Genomic DNA, 17,908 nt, shown 5'->3' on the forward strand with positions numbered 1-17,908 from the left:
AGATACTAGTAGTATTACGCATGCACGTGACACCAGGCGAAGCTGCTCATGCAGCTCATCGAAATCCAAGTTTGAGTTCGTTGATGCAGCGCAGCTATAGTACGTAGGCTATACACTGCATGCATGGATATGCATGCGCAGTGATTGGCTCTAAGTTATAACTTTCACATGAGCTATAGTATTATGGCGGAGTCTACAAGTACAACTCTCTGCAATTTTGGTCGCTCTAAAGAAGAGAATACCGATTTCTTCTGCAAGAACCATACAAGTCTTTATGTAAGTACCACAATATTATTGTGAAATTGTAAATCGGCCCATCCCATTTTTATTTTAATGCTTTGAAATTGTCAGTATATAGTGTCAGTAGGTTATGTTATTATGTATTCTGAATTAGTCTCAAAAGCAGTGACACATGCATGCAATATAATTTATATGGAGTCTCAAATTTAGTTGACAGAGGCAGTGAAATAAATGTATGTGGGGATTGTATCTTAATAACAGAAAATGTAAAATCATATCCTGTGCATGTCATATCAAGTTTAAATTCATGAAAGTAGGTCAAAGGTTATGAACCTGCTGTTTGTATTTATTGTTGAAAGCTCAAATTAATGCAATGAAATGGATGTCCTTTAAATATTGTTTTGATTCTGATTTAAGTAAGATAATCTTGAGAAAAGAAGTTTGAAGATATAAAGATTGAAAAGGACTTAGTCAGATATTCATGTTTAAATAAGAGATGAATCAGTGTAATGTGCACTTGGTATGCATATTAATAATAAAAGCTTGTCTTTGACATGTGTGTAGAGCCTGTATATATTACTTTATGTCCTTTGTTTTCTTTGGCCAGGTTCATCTGTCACAAAGGAACCAGAACCACTGATATGTTTGTTTGTTTTGTTTTATTTCCACTTTTTCATATCAATACAAAGAAACATACAAATAAATATAATGAATAACATGTAAGTTTGACAAAATTTGTTTCTAGTTAAAATAAAAGTTTCATACAAAAGGAACAAGCAGGAGACCACATGTCGTAAGCGTAAATGCTTGAACATGACCGTGGCCTCTGCCGAGTTAACAAAATAAAAGAACAACCCATGCAACTGCATTGTATTCAATGTTAAATAAGATATAAGTGAAGTGATTAAAAGTGAGCATGGCTGAATTAATTTGGAGTGAAAATAACAAAACAAATTTAGTGAAATATTTCATGTTGAGAAGTGCATTTGTGCAAGGTGCAAAAATTAGCTTGGTGGAACAAAAAAGAGACTAATACCGTGATATTAATTGTGTGTTGGTTTCAGTTACGGGTGATAATATTAAATGTTTGTCAAGATATCATGCTCGGAGCAACACAGTGGCTTTGACCCACATCCAACCATCTCATGTCGGACCATCCTGATAAGATAATTCATACCCCTTGTGTGTGTCTATTGTGTATTCTTGACAGCTAGTGTGTGCATTTGTTGCTTATGTGTTTGTAAATACATGAGGGTGGGTGGGTGTGTGTGTTTATAGAGAGAGAGAGAGAGAGAGCGAGAGAGAGAAAGAGAGAGAGAGAGAAAGATAGTGTTTGTATGTATAGCCTATGTGTGAAATTGGAATATTAGTGTGTGTACTGTAAGTGAACTCTTTGAGAAAAAAAATCTTCAGTGTAAAACTATATAAACCAAGTACCAGAATAACCAGAAATGTTCAAAAACAAACAGACCCCCCCCCCTTCCCCCAATAAAAATCCCCTCGCACCACAGCTAGCTCACATACATTTTGTACACCTAAATGGCCAGCAAAACTGAAGTCCACGCGCATGCGTAATACATATACTAGGTACTGCAGCTCAGCCACAGTGCTGTGAACTCAGCTCGTGAATATTCATGACGCGTATACCTCTGAACCAATCAGGAGGCAGGATTTTACTCTCATAGGTAAACCTGTTTGGGAAGAAAAAAAATTCGCGGCCGGGCGCGGCCTTTTCAGGAGTGTTTCTACTCTAACCTTTTCATGCACTACGGCTTAACATAAACAAGCATGCTAAGATTTTTTTGAAAAGAAGCATAATTCCGACTCAGTTTCGCATAACCTAAAAATAAGAATACGGCCAGTCAGCCCTCCCCCCTCCCCTCAATGCATCCGCCTTCACGCCCCCCCCCCCTTCCCCTTGTCTTTCCCTTATTCGTCGTTACTGTCACTAATTTTTAGTGCCATTTCGTTTTCTTTCTTTCTCCCCGGCTCCTAGCTCTCTTCTTTTTCTTTCCTCTTGTTTGAACTCTCTCTCTTTTCTTTTCTTTTTTCTTCTCTTTTCTTTTATCTTCTCCTTTTCCCCCCTTTTTTTTTTTTTTTTCCTTTTTTTTCCTTCTCAATTTTTTTGCGCCGCCAATAGGGGGGCCGCGGCCGTTTCGGCCCACCCCTGGATCCGCCACTGCAATTGAATCTAGTTCAAACCGGTTCACATGTCGACTGGCTAAAATCAGCCGCCAAGCTATAAGCAGGGCATACATCTTTCACCTTTATAGCACGAGTATGAATTTCAAAAACAGCCTCCATCGCTGTCCATTGTATGGAAGGCCTGTATATTGGTATTGGACAACAATAGTGATATGTTTTTGTAAATAGTTGATGTTCGTTAAGCGTGACACTGAAACTCGAGTATTGTTGCATACCCGATATCAATAGGTATACCCTTTCAATGAAATTATAATTGAATTAAGCTACGGTCACAAAGGTTCGTACGAACGATGCGTTCGTATGAATCTCCCTGTTTGTCCATTGTCTGGAAATCATTCGAACGGAGTTCGTAGCAGTTCGTAATGGCATTTGTGACCTAGGCTTAAGCCTGTGGGTGGTTGTTGAGCACAAGCGGATTCTCCTCGTTAGTCCTAACCTACTCCAGTGAAACCTGTCTATAGCAACCGCCCAAGGGAAACACAAAAAGTGGTCTTTGTAGACAGGTGGCCTTTGAAGACAGGTTCCTTTAGTACATGTTTCAATGAGAAACCGTTTTAAAGGGAAACAACAAATGTGGTCCTTGTAGACAGGTAGTCTTTGTAGACAGGTGGTCATTAAAGCAAGTTTGACTGTAGTAACCTAACCAAACCTAACTCACTCACATCTTCCTGCCTAACCTGATCTTTTTGTATGCTATCTTAACCTGTCCTGTATATACTGATATACATCAGTTTATATAAAAGACAAGCTATAATACCCAAAAATAAGTAATGTGTTTGGTGATTAGTAGGTAAATCAACCAATCCAAAACCATATATTTCTTAAAAAAATCATGAATATTGATATTTTTCTTCGCCAACTCTGTGGTAAATTGGGTTATATTTTCAGTTGGCTAATTAATTGCCCAAGTAATTTTACCGATGAGATATTACCCTTATAGGTATTTTAACAACGGTTGAGTAAGCTTATGGTATACCCAATCTATTTTGCAAACTCAATTTTTATATTTCTTTGAAGTTTGAACCACCAATGACGAACATGATATCCACCAACCCTTTGGGAGATAAGTGATAAGTACTCATTGCTAATTCTCTCTCCCCCCCCCCCCAAACGCATTTACCCAATTTATATTTAGTAATCCAAAGGCTATTGGGGGGGATTTCTGCCCCCTTTTATGTTCTTTTCCCCTAACCTGGGTCAAAAGATATAATACAGTTTTCTCCCAGTTGTCAATTCAAATCTCTCCAACTCTCCCCATGCTGTGCTCAATATGTGGATTGCACCAAGGCCCTGTGAAAACGTATACACATAGATATCGTTAAAGAATATACCACTGAAGATTATAGCAGAATTTAACTTTTAAAATGATTTCAAGGTATATACCAGTTTTGGAAACGCTCCCCTCTCAAAAAATGAAATGGAAGCTCTTATTACCAATCATGTGAAAGAATATGTTTTGATTAATACGTTATGATACAAATTTTGCCGGGAAACCGCCTACTATAATTGGTATATTTGGTAAATTAACATATCGATCCGGCCTGAATAGATATCGCGAATGCACTTCAACTTTGAACATTTGTGCATATATTTCTGCTTTTTTTTGCGACTTTCAGTTGAAGAATTGCCAGCTAATTAAGCCTCTGAAGGCAATATTTAAACAATATTGAATGGATATATTTTGCACCCTAAACCCTTGAACCGCAATTTTACTACTACAGAATCGAACTTTTAAAATGATTTGAGTCCAACGTAACACAAGCATGATCAGGGCCTCACCAACTTGGTACAAGGAGATTCTGACGGCAATCTTTAAAAATCTTGGTTGCTCAGTCATCCGTGGCAGAACAAATATGATTAGGATATCATTAGACAGAAACAAACTACTCTTTACCATGAAATAGATGTCAAGGTTACAATGATTATGACTCGTTATTCATAAGCAAGCAATGTTAGATATACTTTTGTGTATATACACACCGTATAAATAATGCACATATATAATTTTCAAAATGCAAATGTAACCTTTGAATAATAAGGTATCTAAACTCTCGATATGCAGGCAGCACCCCTTTAATATTGAACATTGACCCCTCATCATACTTTCCACTTCAGAATGTGGTACATTGAACTTTGAAGGGAAGATATTTACATGTATTACCAAAATGAGATCATGCTAGTCAGATTAAACATCGGTAGCAAAGTTATTTGGTAATAATAATATCATGTATATACTGTTTATGCGTTATCAAGGTTTGTTTTGCTTATGTCAAAATGTATTGTATTACCCTCTACCGGAAATGTGCATTGTATTTGTTAATGTGTTGCTATCTTCCCAATTTATACTTTTATATACTACCATAATGTGATATCTATGTGTATGCTTTTGATTTTAATTGGAATTGAAAATAAGCGATTCCCCCCACTAACCCCCCCCCCCCCCCCCCCTCCAAAAAAAAATGAAAATAATGGGCTCATTGCTAGTATATGGTGCGGGGTGGGTGAGTCCTTAACTGTTAAGGAATTTTTGTTGTTGAAATGTTTTAATTCTAACTTAAACATGTATCTCAATGCATTTCGCTAGGATACAACTGAGGCATGCGGCTTGCCGTAGTTCAAAACTCGCCTACCCACAACAACCAAATTTAATGAATGTAGGTTGAAGATTTGTCAATATGTCGGTTAATAGACCATTTGCGTAATGTAAACAAATGTAATTTATTAATGTTCATTACATGCCATGTGACATATTATGTCATTCACCTGTTACAAATAATTGCATTTTAATAGTCATAAGGCGAATTGCACACACTTATTGTTGCTAGGTAGGACAAACATTATGGCTTGTCCTACCTAATACCACTTGCCAATACCATCTAGCGGTTAATATAGAGTTTATATACATCTTACAGCGTCAATAGACGGCCTTATGTAGTGAAAAATAGGGACTTTTAGATTTGCGTGGACTGATACGTGTGACGTCCATTCAAGGCAACGCATTAAAAGGACGTCGATCGTAGCATAGACCTATTGTCTTCGTGCGAATCTAAAAGTCCCTAATGATTCATTCAGTAGACTTGGTCATTAGCAGGACATTTTCGTGTCATGTTAACGATTTAACAATAGAATTACTGCCCTCTGCGTACGTTTGAAGGCAGAGGAAACTTAAGGGCCTCACAAGAAACAGTGGCCCGAATTCACAAAGCAAGGTTTGAGCTCAAACCTCCTTTTGTTTCGCCAAACCTCCTTTTGTTCTTTACAAACCAGGTTTGTAAAAAAACGCGTAAAACGCGTCATATGACGTACGAAAACCAAGGTTTGTCGACAAACCTCCTTTGAGAATTCGGGCCTATATGTTTAATCATTAGTTATTAGTTTAATTAGTTATATTGTTTTTAGTTTATGGTTAGAGTTAGGGTTAGCATTAGGGCAATGGTAATATAACAGTTTGTATGATGCCCTGTTAATGTACCATTTAGGGTTATACATAGATGTCCTTTTAATATTGCAGCATGGTACATGCTCCCTCCAGATATCTTGGTTTCTGCAACAGCAAAAACCTTCCAGGGAGCCCTATTCCAGAAACGCCATTGATGGCTGAGAATTGTTTTTACTTGCACCTTGTACATAATACACCAACTGACTGCACTGCACAAGAGCACCTTGCCAGACATTTCAATATCCTGACTGATGGATCCTGTCAAGTACCGACGTAGAAGTAGAAGTACTATATATATATATATATATATGTACCATAGAATAAATTACTTAAAGTGGGAGGTAATTAATGCAGGCGTATGCAAAAGAGTTTACCTGTCATGGTGGCACTGCTGTCGAATTCTTCCTGGAATGCTACAAAGAGGACATTAAAGCTGTTTAGGAGACCAAACAGGACCGTGAAGGTAAGGAAGGTAGCGGCTACGACAATCCAACGCCACGGAACCCGCGGGCGACGGCACATCGATGGGCATGTCCTCACTCGATCAGCAGGCATCGTGGATGTGTGTTGTGCGTGAGTGCGCATGTATGTGTTGAGTGAGAGTAAGTTGTGTTTCTGCCGATGTGGACTCACTTAGACATGATTCAAATATACAATGATAAAGGGCATCGCTCGCGAAACCGTATGACGTATTAATGCGAACGTATTGCCGAATCCATTCTACACAAACATAGTCATTTCATGGGTGCAGTACTCATATTTCCTATTGTTACATGTATGTAGCCGATCAACCTTGACGGTAAATATATAGCAGACTTTGAACTAGTGATGACGCTCGAGTACGTACCAGTAAAATGTTTATACCATGTTTTTTAACTTAAAGGTAAAGACCAGTAATAATAATAATTACAGTGCTTATATAGCGCCTAACACTTACTTTGTCAGAAGTCTCTAAGCGCTCTACAATAATGCAGCATAATTACCCTGGCTTTAGCAGTGCAGCTGTTAATGGTCATGCGATTGCATTGTGAAAGAAACGTTGTGGAATCGATCAGAAAAGGTTGATCATCTAGCATCTAGCATCTGCAAGGTTCTGGAATCATCAAAATGATAAGAAATTTGGCCCATTCTTCGTAAAGTTACAAGCACTATACACAGAAAGATGTATATTGGACTACCCTATATCTCTCACAGACCATGAGAGAAACAAATTTACCAAATATATGAATTAGTAGGCGGTTTCCCTGCAATTTTTTTATCATCATGTATTAGTCAAAACATATTCTTTCACATGATTGGTAATGAGAGCTTCCATTTCATTTTTTGAAATTGAGGCGTTTCCAATACTGGTCTTTACCTTTAAAAAAATCACTACCAGTAAAAACAAATGTTCAAAGTGCTCCATAAACCAAGGTTAGAATAGTAGAATATTGATTGGGCTAGATGCATATATGCTTACGGCAGTGATAATAATGTACTGTACGGTAGCTCTCAGTAGCTTCATATCTATATTTTTTAGAGCAAAAACAGCTGTCGGAAGGAAATATATAAGTTAACATTTATGCAATGAGGTATCATGGTCTAGACTAGATAGACTATATCTATGTATCTTAGGCCTGTATATACTTTCTGATGACAATGATGTGTAATCGTCCATGACCTAGCATCGTTTTTTTTCCATTCATGAATGAACCTGTATTCAATCAGCAGCTGTATGAGATTTATTGTATTATTACCAACGCTCCTCCTCCTCCTTCTTCTCTCCCCTTTCCTTTTCTTCTCTGCAAGTCACTCTTTTTTATTTTTATTTGTATTGTTGTATCTAAGTTGAGGGCTGCCGGCACGTCAAGCTACTTTGCTTATTACTGTAGCCCTCCTGCATCTAATGTATGTTAATTTCCATTCAATATATTTGTTTAAATTCAATATATGTGTTTAATATCGTTTATTATCTGTATAAAAATTATATACACTTGAAATATTGTATCAAGCCATATTATGTTCATGAAAATGTATGATGAAAAAAAGAAAAAAGATGCAGAAACCAATAAATCAAATCAAATCAAATCAAATCAAAATCAAATTATCACTATATATGAAACAGTGTCAATCCCTCTCCTTTCCCGCGTGCTTTGGTAGGAACTTACTGGAAATTTGTTTTCTGGCATGAGACGACGTCATCCCCTAGTTTAAAAAAAAAACATCCTGGGGGTGTTTCACAAAGATCCTAAGTTGAACTTATCTCTAAGTTGGACTTAACAATTATGGAAAGCCGTTAGCGTCTATGAAAATATTTGTGACGTTTTTCTAAAAGGCATAAAATGTTGATTCAAATCATTCATATTTTCTATTATCAAGGAGTTTTCATGTTCTTGATATGGATTTTTTTAAAAGTCTAAAATACTTGATACGCTTTTGAACATACATGTATTTTATTTTTAAAGGGACATGGTAACAGTGTTTAGATGAGAACAAATGGTGCTAAGGTAGTGACTTCATCGCTAGATTTAAAATTAAAGATAATCTGAAAGTTTGCGTGAAAACAAACCAAAATTGTGCTTTTGGCCATTGTTACTTTCGTGCCTCCGACCTAGTGTCCGGTTGAGTTGATTACTTAATGTGGGGTATTTTTTGGTGTAGCATTGAAAACAATGCAAATGAGACTGCCCAAAACAAATCGGTAGTGACTGTTTCGTTGTAGTTTAATTATTATACATTACATACACTCGACTTTTTAACATTTTCTTGGCCTGCATGGCTGGTTTTGTTTTGTCAATACATACACAAAAATGCTTGAATAAGCATTATGGCGATGTAAATGCCCTATTTAGTATGCATTCTTAAATTGTGTTTTTGGCCATTGTTACTTTCGTGCCTCCGACCTAGTGCCCGGTTAAGTTGATTATGTAATGCGGGGTATTTTGTTTGGTGTAGCATTGAAAACTTTGCAAATGAGACTGCCCAAAGCAAATCGGTAGTGACTGTTTCATCGTAGTTTAATTATTATACATTACATACACTCGACTTTTTAAAAAAATTTGGCCTGCATGGCTGGTTTTGTTTTTGTCAATACAGACACAAAAATGCTTGAATAAGCATTATGGCGATGTGAATGCCCTATTTGGTATGCATTCTTAAATTGTGTTTTTGGCCATTGTTACTTTCGTGCCTCCGACCTTGTGCCCGGTTAAGTTGATTATGTAATGCGGGGTATTTTTTTTGGTGTAGCATTGAAAACTTTGCAAATGAGACTGCCCAAAGCAAATCGGTAGTGACTGTTTCATCGTAGTTTAATTATTATACATTACATACACTCGACTTTTTAACATTTTCTTGGCCTGCATGGCTGGTTTTGTTTTGTCAATACATACACAAAAATGCTTGAATAAGCATTATGGCGATGTAAATGCCCTATTTAGTATGCATTCTTAAATTGTGTTTTTGGCCATTGTTACTTTCGTGCCTCCGACCTAGTGCCCAGTTAAGTTGATTATGTAATGCGGGCTTATTTTTTGGTGTAGCATTGAAAACTATGGGAATGAGACTGCCCAAAACAAATCGTTAGTGACAGTTTCGTTGTAGTGTAATTATTATACATTACATACACTCGACTTTTTAACATTTGCTTGGCCTGCATGGCTGGTTTTGTTTTGTCAATACATACACAAATTATGGCGATGTAAATGCCCTATTTGGTATGCATTCTTAAATTGTGTTTTTGGCCATTGTTACTTTCGTGCCTCCGACCTAGAGCCCGGTTAAGTTGATTATGTAATGCGGGGTATTTTTTTTTTTGGTGTAGCATTGAAAACTTTGCAAATGAGACTGCCCAAAGCAAATCGGTAGTGACTGTTTCTTTGTAGTTTAATTATTATACATTACATACACTCGACTTTTTAACATTTTTTGGCCTGCATGGCTAGTTTTGTTTTTGTCAATGCAGACACAAAAATGCTTGAATAAGCATTATGGCGATGTGAATGCCCTATTTGGTATGTATTCTTAAATTGTGTTTTTGGCCATTGTTAATTTCGTGCCTCCGACCTTGTGCCCGGTTAAGTTGATTCTGTAATGCGGGGTATTTTTTTTGGTGTAGCATTGAAAACTTTGCAAATGAGACTGCCCAAAGAAAATCGGTAGTGACTGTTTCTTTGTAGTTTAATTATTATACATTACATACACTCGACTTTTTAACATTTTTTGGCCTGCATGGCTGGTTTTGTTTTTGTCAATACAGACACAAAAATGCTTGAATAAGCATTATGGCGATGTGAATGCCCTATTTGGTATGTATTCTTAAATTGTGCTTTTGGCCATTGTTTTGGTATGAAATTGTTGTTTTTCATATTATTAAGGAAATTCAATCGTTGCAAAGGTATTTATTTTGAGATCGTTTTTTCCCGTTACTTTTGTAAGCTCAAACAGTTAGAGTCGTATTTTCTTTGGATTTTTCTTTCTGAAGATACCGTAGCAATTTCTTTCACGGTGGTTTTAGTACGGCATGTTCAGTTGTCACTCACTTTCATTTCAACACGTTGACAGGAAGGAATTGTCAGCTCGTCATCATTTGCTCATTTTCGGCATGTTAATTTGTGTCCCGCCACAGAAGTAAGTTCTTTGGATTAATGATATAATTATGTAAATAATGTGTTGATGATGTGATTATGTAAAACAAGAAGGAAAAGGAAAGTTATAAACAAAAGTCAAAGTTCTTGGTAAATAATGTACACGTGAAAATAGGTTGAAGTCAGGAGCACAATTTTTGTGTAAAGGAATTTAAGGTAATGTGTCAGTGAGTGAGTTGTTAGTGATTTAGTTAAAGATATGAAGGTGATTTGAAAATTGGTTTTTGATAACAAGCAATATTGTCTGCTACACTCATACACTTAGGCAATTTAGAGGATATGGGTTATTCATTAATCAGGCATTTGTAGATTCTTTTCTATGTATATAATTATAAGGAAAACATAAATAAGAACCAGGTCACAAAAGGAATTGTACATTTCAAACCATTTATTAAGAACATGTCAGACTCAGAGTATGAACAAGATAACTCAAAATATGTTATTTTTTGTGCATTATCTTTACAGATTGAATAAATACCTACACCAGTAGGAACTATACATTCTAACGGGCACATCTCGGCTTGTTCACTGATCCAAACATAATTCAATTTCTCACGAAACTCCGGGATTGGAATCAGACGGACAAGATGGCTGAAACTGCAGGCGAGCTGAAAGTTAAGAGGAGAACGGCAAAAGGGAAGCTCACAAGGGGTATGAACCAACTACAGGCCCTTTTGAACACTGAAAGATCCATCAAGGAGGTAGATGAGAGCTATCACGAATTCCGCAAACTGTATGAAAATGTGGAGGCAAAGCATGATGCCTATTCTGAGGTTCTCGATGACACCGCGTATGAAGCAGAGCAGGCGTGGATGGAGGAGTGCATGAATAGCTTCATACAGATGAAGTTGAAGGTTGTGGACTATGTAGGCAATAGTACCGGCGCGGATGACACGGTTGACACCACAAGAGAGGTTGAAAGCCCAAGGTCAGAAGTGAGAAACACAACAACATGTCATGTACAGATAGAGAAACCAAAGTTGCCACGTTTCTCAGGAGACATCAGAGAGTACCAGACCTTCAAATCGGACTTTAAACATCTTATCGAGTCCAAATACTCGGAGAGGGACTGTATAACCATTCTGCGTACTAGTTTACAAGGCAAAGCACTTGAAGTGATTCAAGGCATAGGAACAGACTACAACGCAGCTTGGGAGCAACTAAATGTCATCTACGGTGATCAGAGGAATGTCGCAGATGCTGTCATCTACGACATCACAAAGTTCAAGAACTTGAAAGACGGCGATGATAAAGGGTTCATTGAACTAGCAGGGTTAGTGAGGAGGAGCTACAACACTCTGAAGGAAATCAACAAGGAGGAGGACATGAACAATTCTCACATGTTGTCATTGATAGAGCGAAAGCTTACGAATGAAGATCGTAAGATCTGGTTACGTCAACAGAAGTCACCAACTTTGAAGTGCTTAATGGAATGGTTGAGCCAGGAGTTGCAAACTCGTATCAGGGCAACTGCATCGATTCGAGAAGGAAGGTCAGATAGCAAGCCAAGGCAGGGTGCCTTCATACACCATCTGACACAGGAGGACAAAGGAAATGAAGGTCGCAAACCAGACTTTAAGTGTTGGCTCTGTAAATCCAATGATCATTGGGTCGATAAGTGTCAGAAGGTCGTTAAGATGAGCCAGCAGGAGAGGTACGAGTTGATGAAGGAAAACAGGGCTTGTTTTAGCTGTCTGAAACGGGCTGGCAAGGAACATCGGATGACTACATGTCGGAGAAGAAAGAAGTGTGATCGATGTTCTTCCTTTCACCATCCTTTGTTACATTCAACCATAAAGATCCAGGAATCTACTGTGGATGTTGCAAGCACCGGATCGAGTGAAACTCTTCTGCCAATTCTTACAGTCAAGGTTCGTGGTCCAAAGGGAGCGGTCATTGGCAACTGTTTACTGGACTCGGGTTCTCAGGTGACACTCATCAGGAAGGGAGTAGCAGAGAAGCTCAACCTGGAGGGTGATCCGGTTCAAATAGTGATCACAAAGATCGGCGGAGATAGAGAGACTACTAATTCTAAGTGGTATCGGGTGAAGGTAGAGTCTTTGGACAATCATCGAGTTGTTAATGTGAAAGCTATTGGACTAGATGTGATCAACGACAACATCAGAAGTGTTGAAGTTCGGGAGCTTGCAAGGATTTTCGATCTTGATAAGCTCAACAGAGGAGACGGGTCAGTTGATCTACTCATCGGTGCTGATTATGCAAGACTACATCTTGGTGAAGTCAAGTCAAGAGAAAGAGGACATCTAGTGGCTACGCGAACTCCACTAGGTTGGGTGGTATTTGGCGGCAAGCCAGGACAGAGCAGTGGAAGTGTACTTAATGTACAGGTGGTTGGAAATCCTATTGACCTGCAGGATTTCTGGACGACGGAGTCCATGGGTGTGGCATGTCCAGCTATGGAGACAGATGAACAGAAGTTAATCACCAAGGCCTGTCAGAAGAAAGGACAGCAGTGGCTGGTACCGTACCCATGGTTGAAAGATCCTAGAGAACTTCCAGACAATAAGGTTCTAGTGGAGAAAATGCTCTGTGCTACTGAGAAAAGGCTGATGAAGGATGCAGAGCATGCAAAGGCCTATGACCATCAAATCAAGGAGATGGTTCAGATGGATTTTGCTAGGAAGCTAACGGCTGAGGAGATGGAGTCGTACAACGGTCCTGTGCATTACATCCCTCATCACGCCGTATTGAGACCAGAGAAAAAGAGCACACCGATACGAATTGTCTTCAACTCTTCATCAGTGTACCAAGGCAAGTGTCTCAATGATTTCTGGATGAAGGGGCCTGACCTGTTGAACAATTTGTTTGGAGTCATCATACGATTTCGGGAGAAGCCAGTAGCAGTCTGTGCGGACATCTCCAAAATGTATCATAGGGTGCTGATACCGGAATCTGATCAACACGTACACAGATTCTTGTGGAGAGACTTGCAAGTTGATAGAAAGCCTGATACCTATGTGATGCAAGTTGTTACCTTCGGTGACAAACCGGCTTCAGCAATGGCGCAGACAGCATTGAGGCTCACTGCAGAAGAGGGACGCACTCAGTCCCCAGAGGCTGCAGATGTGTTGAAGAGAGACTCATACATGGATGATATCTGCACATCTACAAATACGAGAGAGGAAGCTCAAGCCTTAACTGAGAGCATTGACAATATTCTCGCTAATGGTGGGTTTAAGGTGAAAGGCTGGACTTCAAACACACAGCTAAAGGGAGCAGGAGGAGATGAAATGGAGAAAACTCTGATGGAGAGTCTAGCAGAGGAAAAGGTGCTAGGAGTCTTCTGGGACAGAAAAAGGGATGAGTTCTCTTACAGGGTGAAAGTTGAGAAGTTCTTGGATAAGGAGCTAACCAAGAGAATCATCCTAGGCCAGGTTTCTCGAATCTTTGATCCTATTGGCTACACAGCACCGTTTGTCATCCGAGCAAAGATAGGACTACAGAAGATGTGGGAAGCTGGCTATGACTGGGATGCAGTTCTTCCAGAGGAATGCCAGATAGAGTGGAAGAGATTCTTTCAAGAGATGGAAGAGCTCAAGGAAGTAACGTTTGAGAGATGTTTGACTCCGAAGGATGTAGTTGGGAAGCCGCTACTATGTATCTTCAGTGATGCATCAATGCACGCCTTCGGAGCATGTGCATACCTGAGGTGGGAGACGGAGGATGGAGACTACAAGACAAGATTTGTGGCAGCGAAATCACGAGTGGCACCACTGAAGCCACTGACGGTTCCGCGCCTTGAACTTCAGGCTGCAGTTCTTGCCAGCCGACTGTACAAGACGATAGTAGAGCAGCTGACGATGGAGATAGATGATGTCATCCTCTTTACAGACAGTATGATAGCCCTCTCATGGGTGAGGTCTAAGGCAAGGAACTTCAAGACGTTCATTGCTACTAGGGTAGGAGAGATCCAGAGCAACACAGACCCCAGCAAATGGCGACATATCTCAGGAGTAGACAACATAGCAGATGTGTTGTCAAGAGGACTGAAGGCAAGTGAACTGAAGGGGTCATGGCAACACGGTTCAGACTTCCTACAACAGTCAAGATCTGATTGGCCTGAGGAAGTGAAGGTTCTTACGAATCTACCTGACGTTGAGAAGGAGAGGCGTCATGAGAAGACGGTTCTAGCTGTGGGTTTAAGTTGTGACCTAATCGATTATGAGAGGTTCTCCAGCTGGAGGAAACTGGTCAGAGTCGCAACATTGGTGTTAAAGTTTGTGAAGAAACTAAAGGCTAGACGGGGAAATCAGGAGAAAGAGACCAGTAAAGGAATGACTCCCGCAGAACTAGAGGAGGGAGAGAGGTACATCATCAGAGACGTACAGAAAGGCATGGAATCACGAATCAAGAAGGGAGAACTGAAGTCCTTGAGTCCCTTCATTGATGACTATAGAGTCATTCGAGTAGGAGGCAGGATAGATAAAGCGATGACATCATTCGAGCACAAGCATTCTGCTCTTCTTCCGTATGGACATCATGTTTCCAAGCTGATTACTCGTCATGTTCATGAGATGAGTCATAGTGGAGTAGCTGCAACCATGGCAAAGATAAGGCTAAAGTACTGGATTCTACGGGGCCATAAACTTATCAAAACGCTCAAGTACAGGTGTACTAAATGCAGAGCTTTTCTGCAAAAAACTGAGACCCAAGAAATGGCCCAGCTACCTAGGGAGAGATTAGCTCCGAATACACCACCGTTCCACTTCACATCGTGCGATTACTTCGGGCCACTAACCGTGCGAGTGGGACGCAACAAGACGTCGAAGCATTACGGAGTCATCTTTACCTGCTTGAACACAAGGGCCGTTCATCTCGAGCTGGCAGTAGATTGCAGTGCCATGGAGTTTATGCAGGTACTGCGGCGTTTTTTCGCTGTGAGAGGACAACCGGCCAGCATCCTAAGCGACAACGGCACTCAGTTTGTCGGTACTGAACGGGAGTTAAGCAAGATGACTGAGGGACTGTCCAACGAAGAACTTCAGGACTTTTGTGCTGAGAGAGGTACCGTATGGAGATTTACCACTCCGGGAGCACCACATCAGAACGGCTGTGCGGAGGCTTTAGTCAAAAGCTGCAAACATGCTTTGAAGAAGGCAATTGGGGAGCAAGTGTTGGCACCATTTGAGCTTTTAACTTGTCTGGCTGAGGTGGCGAATCTGGTCAACCAGAGACCAATTGGCAGGCTGTCGACCGATCCAGATGATGGCGGATACATCTCACCGAATGACATGCTTCTAGGACGAGCATCAGGGAACGTAGCGCAAGGTCCATTCTTGGAAACGCGAAATCCGAGGCACAGAGTAGAACTGGTTCAGCGCATCGTAGATTCATTCTGGCAACGCTGGACGCGGGACGTATTGCCACTGTTAACTCCTAGAAGAAAATGGAATGTGCATCGACGTAATGTACGCGTTGATGATATCGTTATGTTCGCAGACGCGAACTCTGTGCGTAGCAAGTGGACAATTGCTCGCATAATCGAGGTGTTTCCGGGTGATGACGGTAAAGTACGGAACGTGAAAGTAAAGACTATGAACTCTGAGTACCGTCGCCCGATCACGAAGATTGCTGTAATCTATCCCGCAGAAGGTTACGAAGATTAAGTTACACGAGAACTTTAAGTTTGAAACATTGTAAACTTAAGAACAGATTAATCTTTGCATTTTTTTTGGATGTAAGATTTTCTTCATTTATATCATGAGGACAAATTCCCTCATTGGGTGGGGAGGATGTTTTGGTATGAAATTGTTGTTTTTCATATTATTAAGGAAATTCAATCGTTGCAAAGGTATTTATTTTGAGATCGTTTTTTCCCGTTACTTTTGTAAGCTCAAACAGTTAGAGTCGTATTTTCTTTGGATTTTTCTTTCTGAAGATACCGTAGCAATTTCTTTCACGGTGGTTTTAGTACGGCATGTTCAGTTGTCACTCACTTTCATTTCAACACGTTGACAGGAAGGAATTGTCAGCTCGTCATCATTTGCTCATTTTCGGCATGTTAATTTGTGTCCCGCCACAGAAGTAAGTTCTTTGGATTAATGATATAATTATGTAAATAATGTGTTGATGATGTGATTATGTAAAACAAGAAGGAAAAGGAAAGTTATAAACAAAAGTCAAAGTTCTTGGTAAATAATGTACACGTGAAAATAGGTTGAAGTCAGGAGCACAATTTTTGTGTAAAGGAATTTAAGGTAATGTGTCAGTGAGTGAGTTGTTAGTGATTTAGTTAAAGATATGAAGGTGATTTGAAAATTGGTTTTTGATAACAAGCAATATTGTCTGCTACACTCATACACTTAGGCAATTTAGAGGATATGGGTTATTCATTAATCAGGCATTTGTAGATTCTTTTCTATGTATATAATTATAAGGAAAACATAAATAAGAACCAGGTCACAAAAGGAATTGTACATTTCAAACCATTTATTAAGAACATGTCAGACTCAGAGTATGAACAAGATAACTCAAAATATGTTATTTTTTGTGCATTATCTTTACAGATTGAATAAATACCTACACCAGTAGGAACTATACATTCTAACGGGCACATCTCGGCTTGTTCACTGATCCAAACAGCCATTGTTAATTTCGTGCCTCCGACCTAGTGCCCGGTTGAGTTGATTCTGTAATGCGGGGTATTTTTTTTTTTGGTGTAGCATTGAAAACTTTGCAAATGAGACTGCCCAAAGCAAATCGGTAGTGACTGTTTCTTTGTAGTTTAATTATTATACATTACATACACTCGACTTTTTAACATTTTTTGGCCTGCATGGCTAGTTTTGTTTTTGTCAATGCAGACACAAAAATGCTTGAATAAGCATTATGGCGATGTGAATGCCCTATTTGGTATGTATTCTTAAATTGTGTTTTTGGCCATTGTTAATTTCGTGCCTCCGACCTTGTGCCCGGTTAAGTTGATTCTGTAATGCGGGGTATTTTTTTTGGTGTAGCATTGAAAACTTTGCAAATGAGACTGCCCAAAGAAAATCGGTAGTGACTGTTTCTTTGTAGTTTAATTATTATACATTACATACACTCGACTTTTTAACATTTTTTGGCCTGCATGGCTGGTTTTGTTTTTGTCAATACAGACACAAAAATGCTTGAATAAGCATTATGGCGATGTGAATGCCCTATTTGGTATGTATTCTTAAATTGTGCTTTTGGCCATTGTTAATTTCGTGCCTCCGACCTAGTGCCCGGTTGAGTTGATTCTGTAATGCGGGGTATTTTTTTTTGGTGTATCATTGAAAACTTTGCAAATGAGACTGCCCAAAGCAAATCGGTAGTGACTGTTTCTTTGTAGTTTAATTATTATACATTACATACACTCGACTTTTTAACATTTTTTGGCCTGCATGGCTAGTTTTGT

General features: G+C 39.3%; 2 protein-coding genes across 3 annotated transcripts in view; one reads left to right on the forward strand and one right to left on the reverse strand.

Moving 5' to 3' along the window:
• Positions 1-6,476, reverse strand: part of LOC588000 (monocarboxylate transporter 9) — a 32,140-nt gene extending 25,664 nt beyond the window's left edge. The window contains exon 1 of the mRNA XM_030988557.1: positions 6,259-6,476. Coding sequence (XP_030844417.1) covers positions 6,259-6,469 — 211 coding nt within the window. The 5' untranslated portion in view covers positions 6,470-6,476. The remainder of the gene's footprint in view (positions 1-6,258) is intronic.
• Positions 6,477-10,199: 3,723 nt separating this feature from the next.
• On the forward strand, positions 10,200-17,120 carry LOC100891895. Of its 2 annotated transcripts, none has more exons than XR_004064577.1 (2): positions 10,200-16,554; positions 17,037-17,120. XR_004064577.1 is itself a non-coding variant. In XM_030988558.1 (2 exons), exon 2 carries the CDS (start codon positions 11,097-11,099, stop codon positions 16,134-16,136), a length of 5,040 nt encoding a protein of 1,679 aa, XP_030844418.1. In that variant the 5' UTR covers positions 10,200-10,492; positions 10,975-11,096; the 3' UTR covers positions 16,137-17,077. The 2 variants fall into 2 exon arrangements, 1 of the variants encoding a protein (XP_030844418.1); XM_030988558.1 differs by having other exon boundaries at positions 10,200-10,492; positions 10,975-17,077.
• The last annotated feature ends 788 nt before the right edge of the window (positions 17,121-17,908 follow it).

The sequence above is a fragment of the Strongylocentrotus purpuratus genome, unplaced genomic scaffold (genome assembly GCF_000002235.5).
Source record: "Strongylocentrotus purpuratus isolate Spur 01 unplaced genomic scaffold, Spur_5.0 spur5_scaffold_17, whole genome shotgun sequence".
Taxonomy (NCBI): domain Eukaryota; kingdom Metazoa; phylum Echinodermata; class Echinoidea; order Camarodonta; family Strongylocentrotidae; genus Strongylocentrotus; species Strongylocentrotus purpuratus.

Coding starts and splice junctions, on each gene's coding strand:
- LOC100891895 (XM_030988558.1), top strand. CDS start 11,097: ATGGCTGAAACTGCAGGCGAGCTGAAAGTTAAGAGGAGAACGGCAAAA.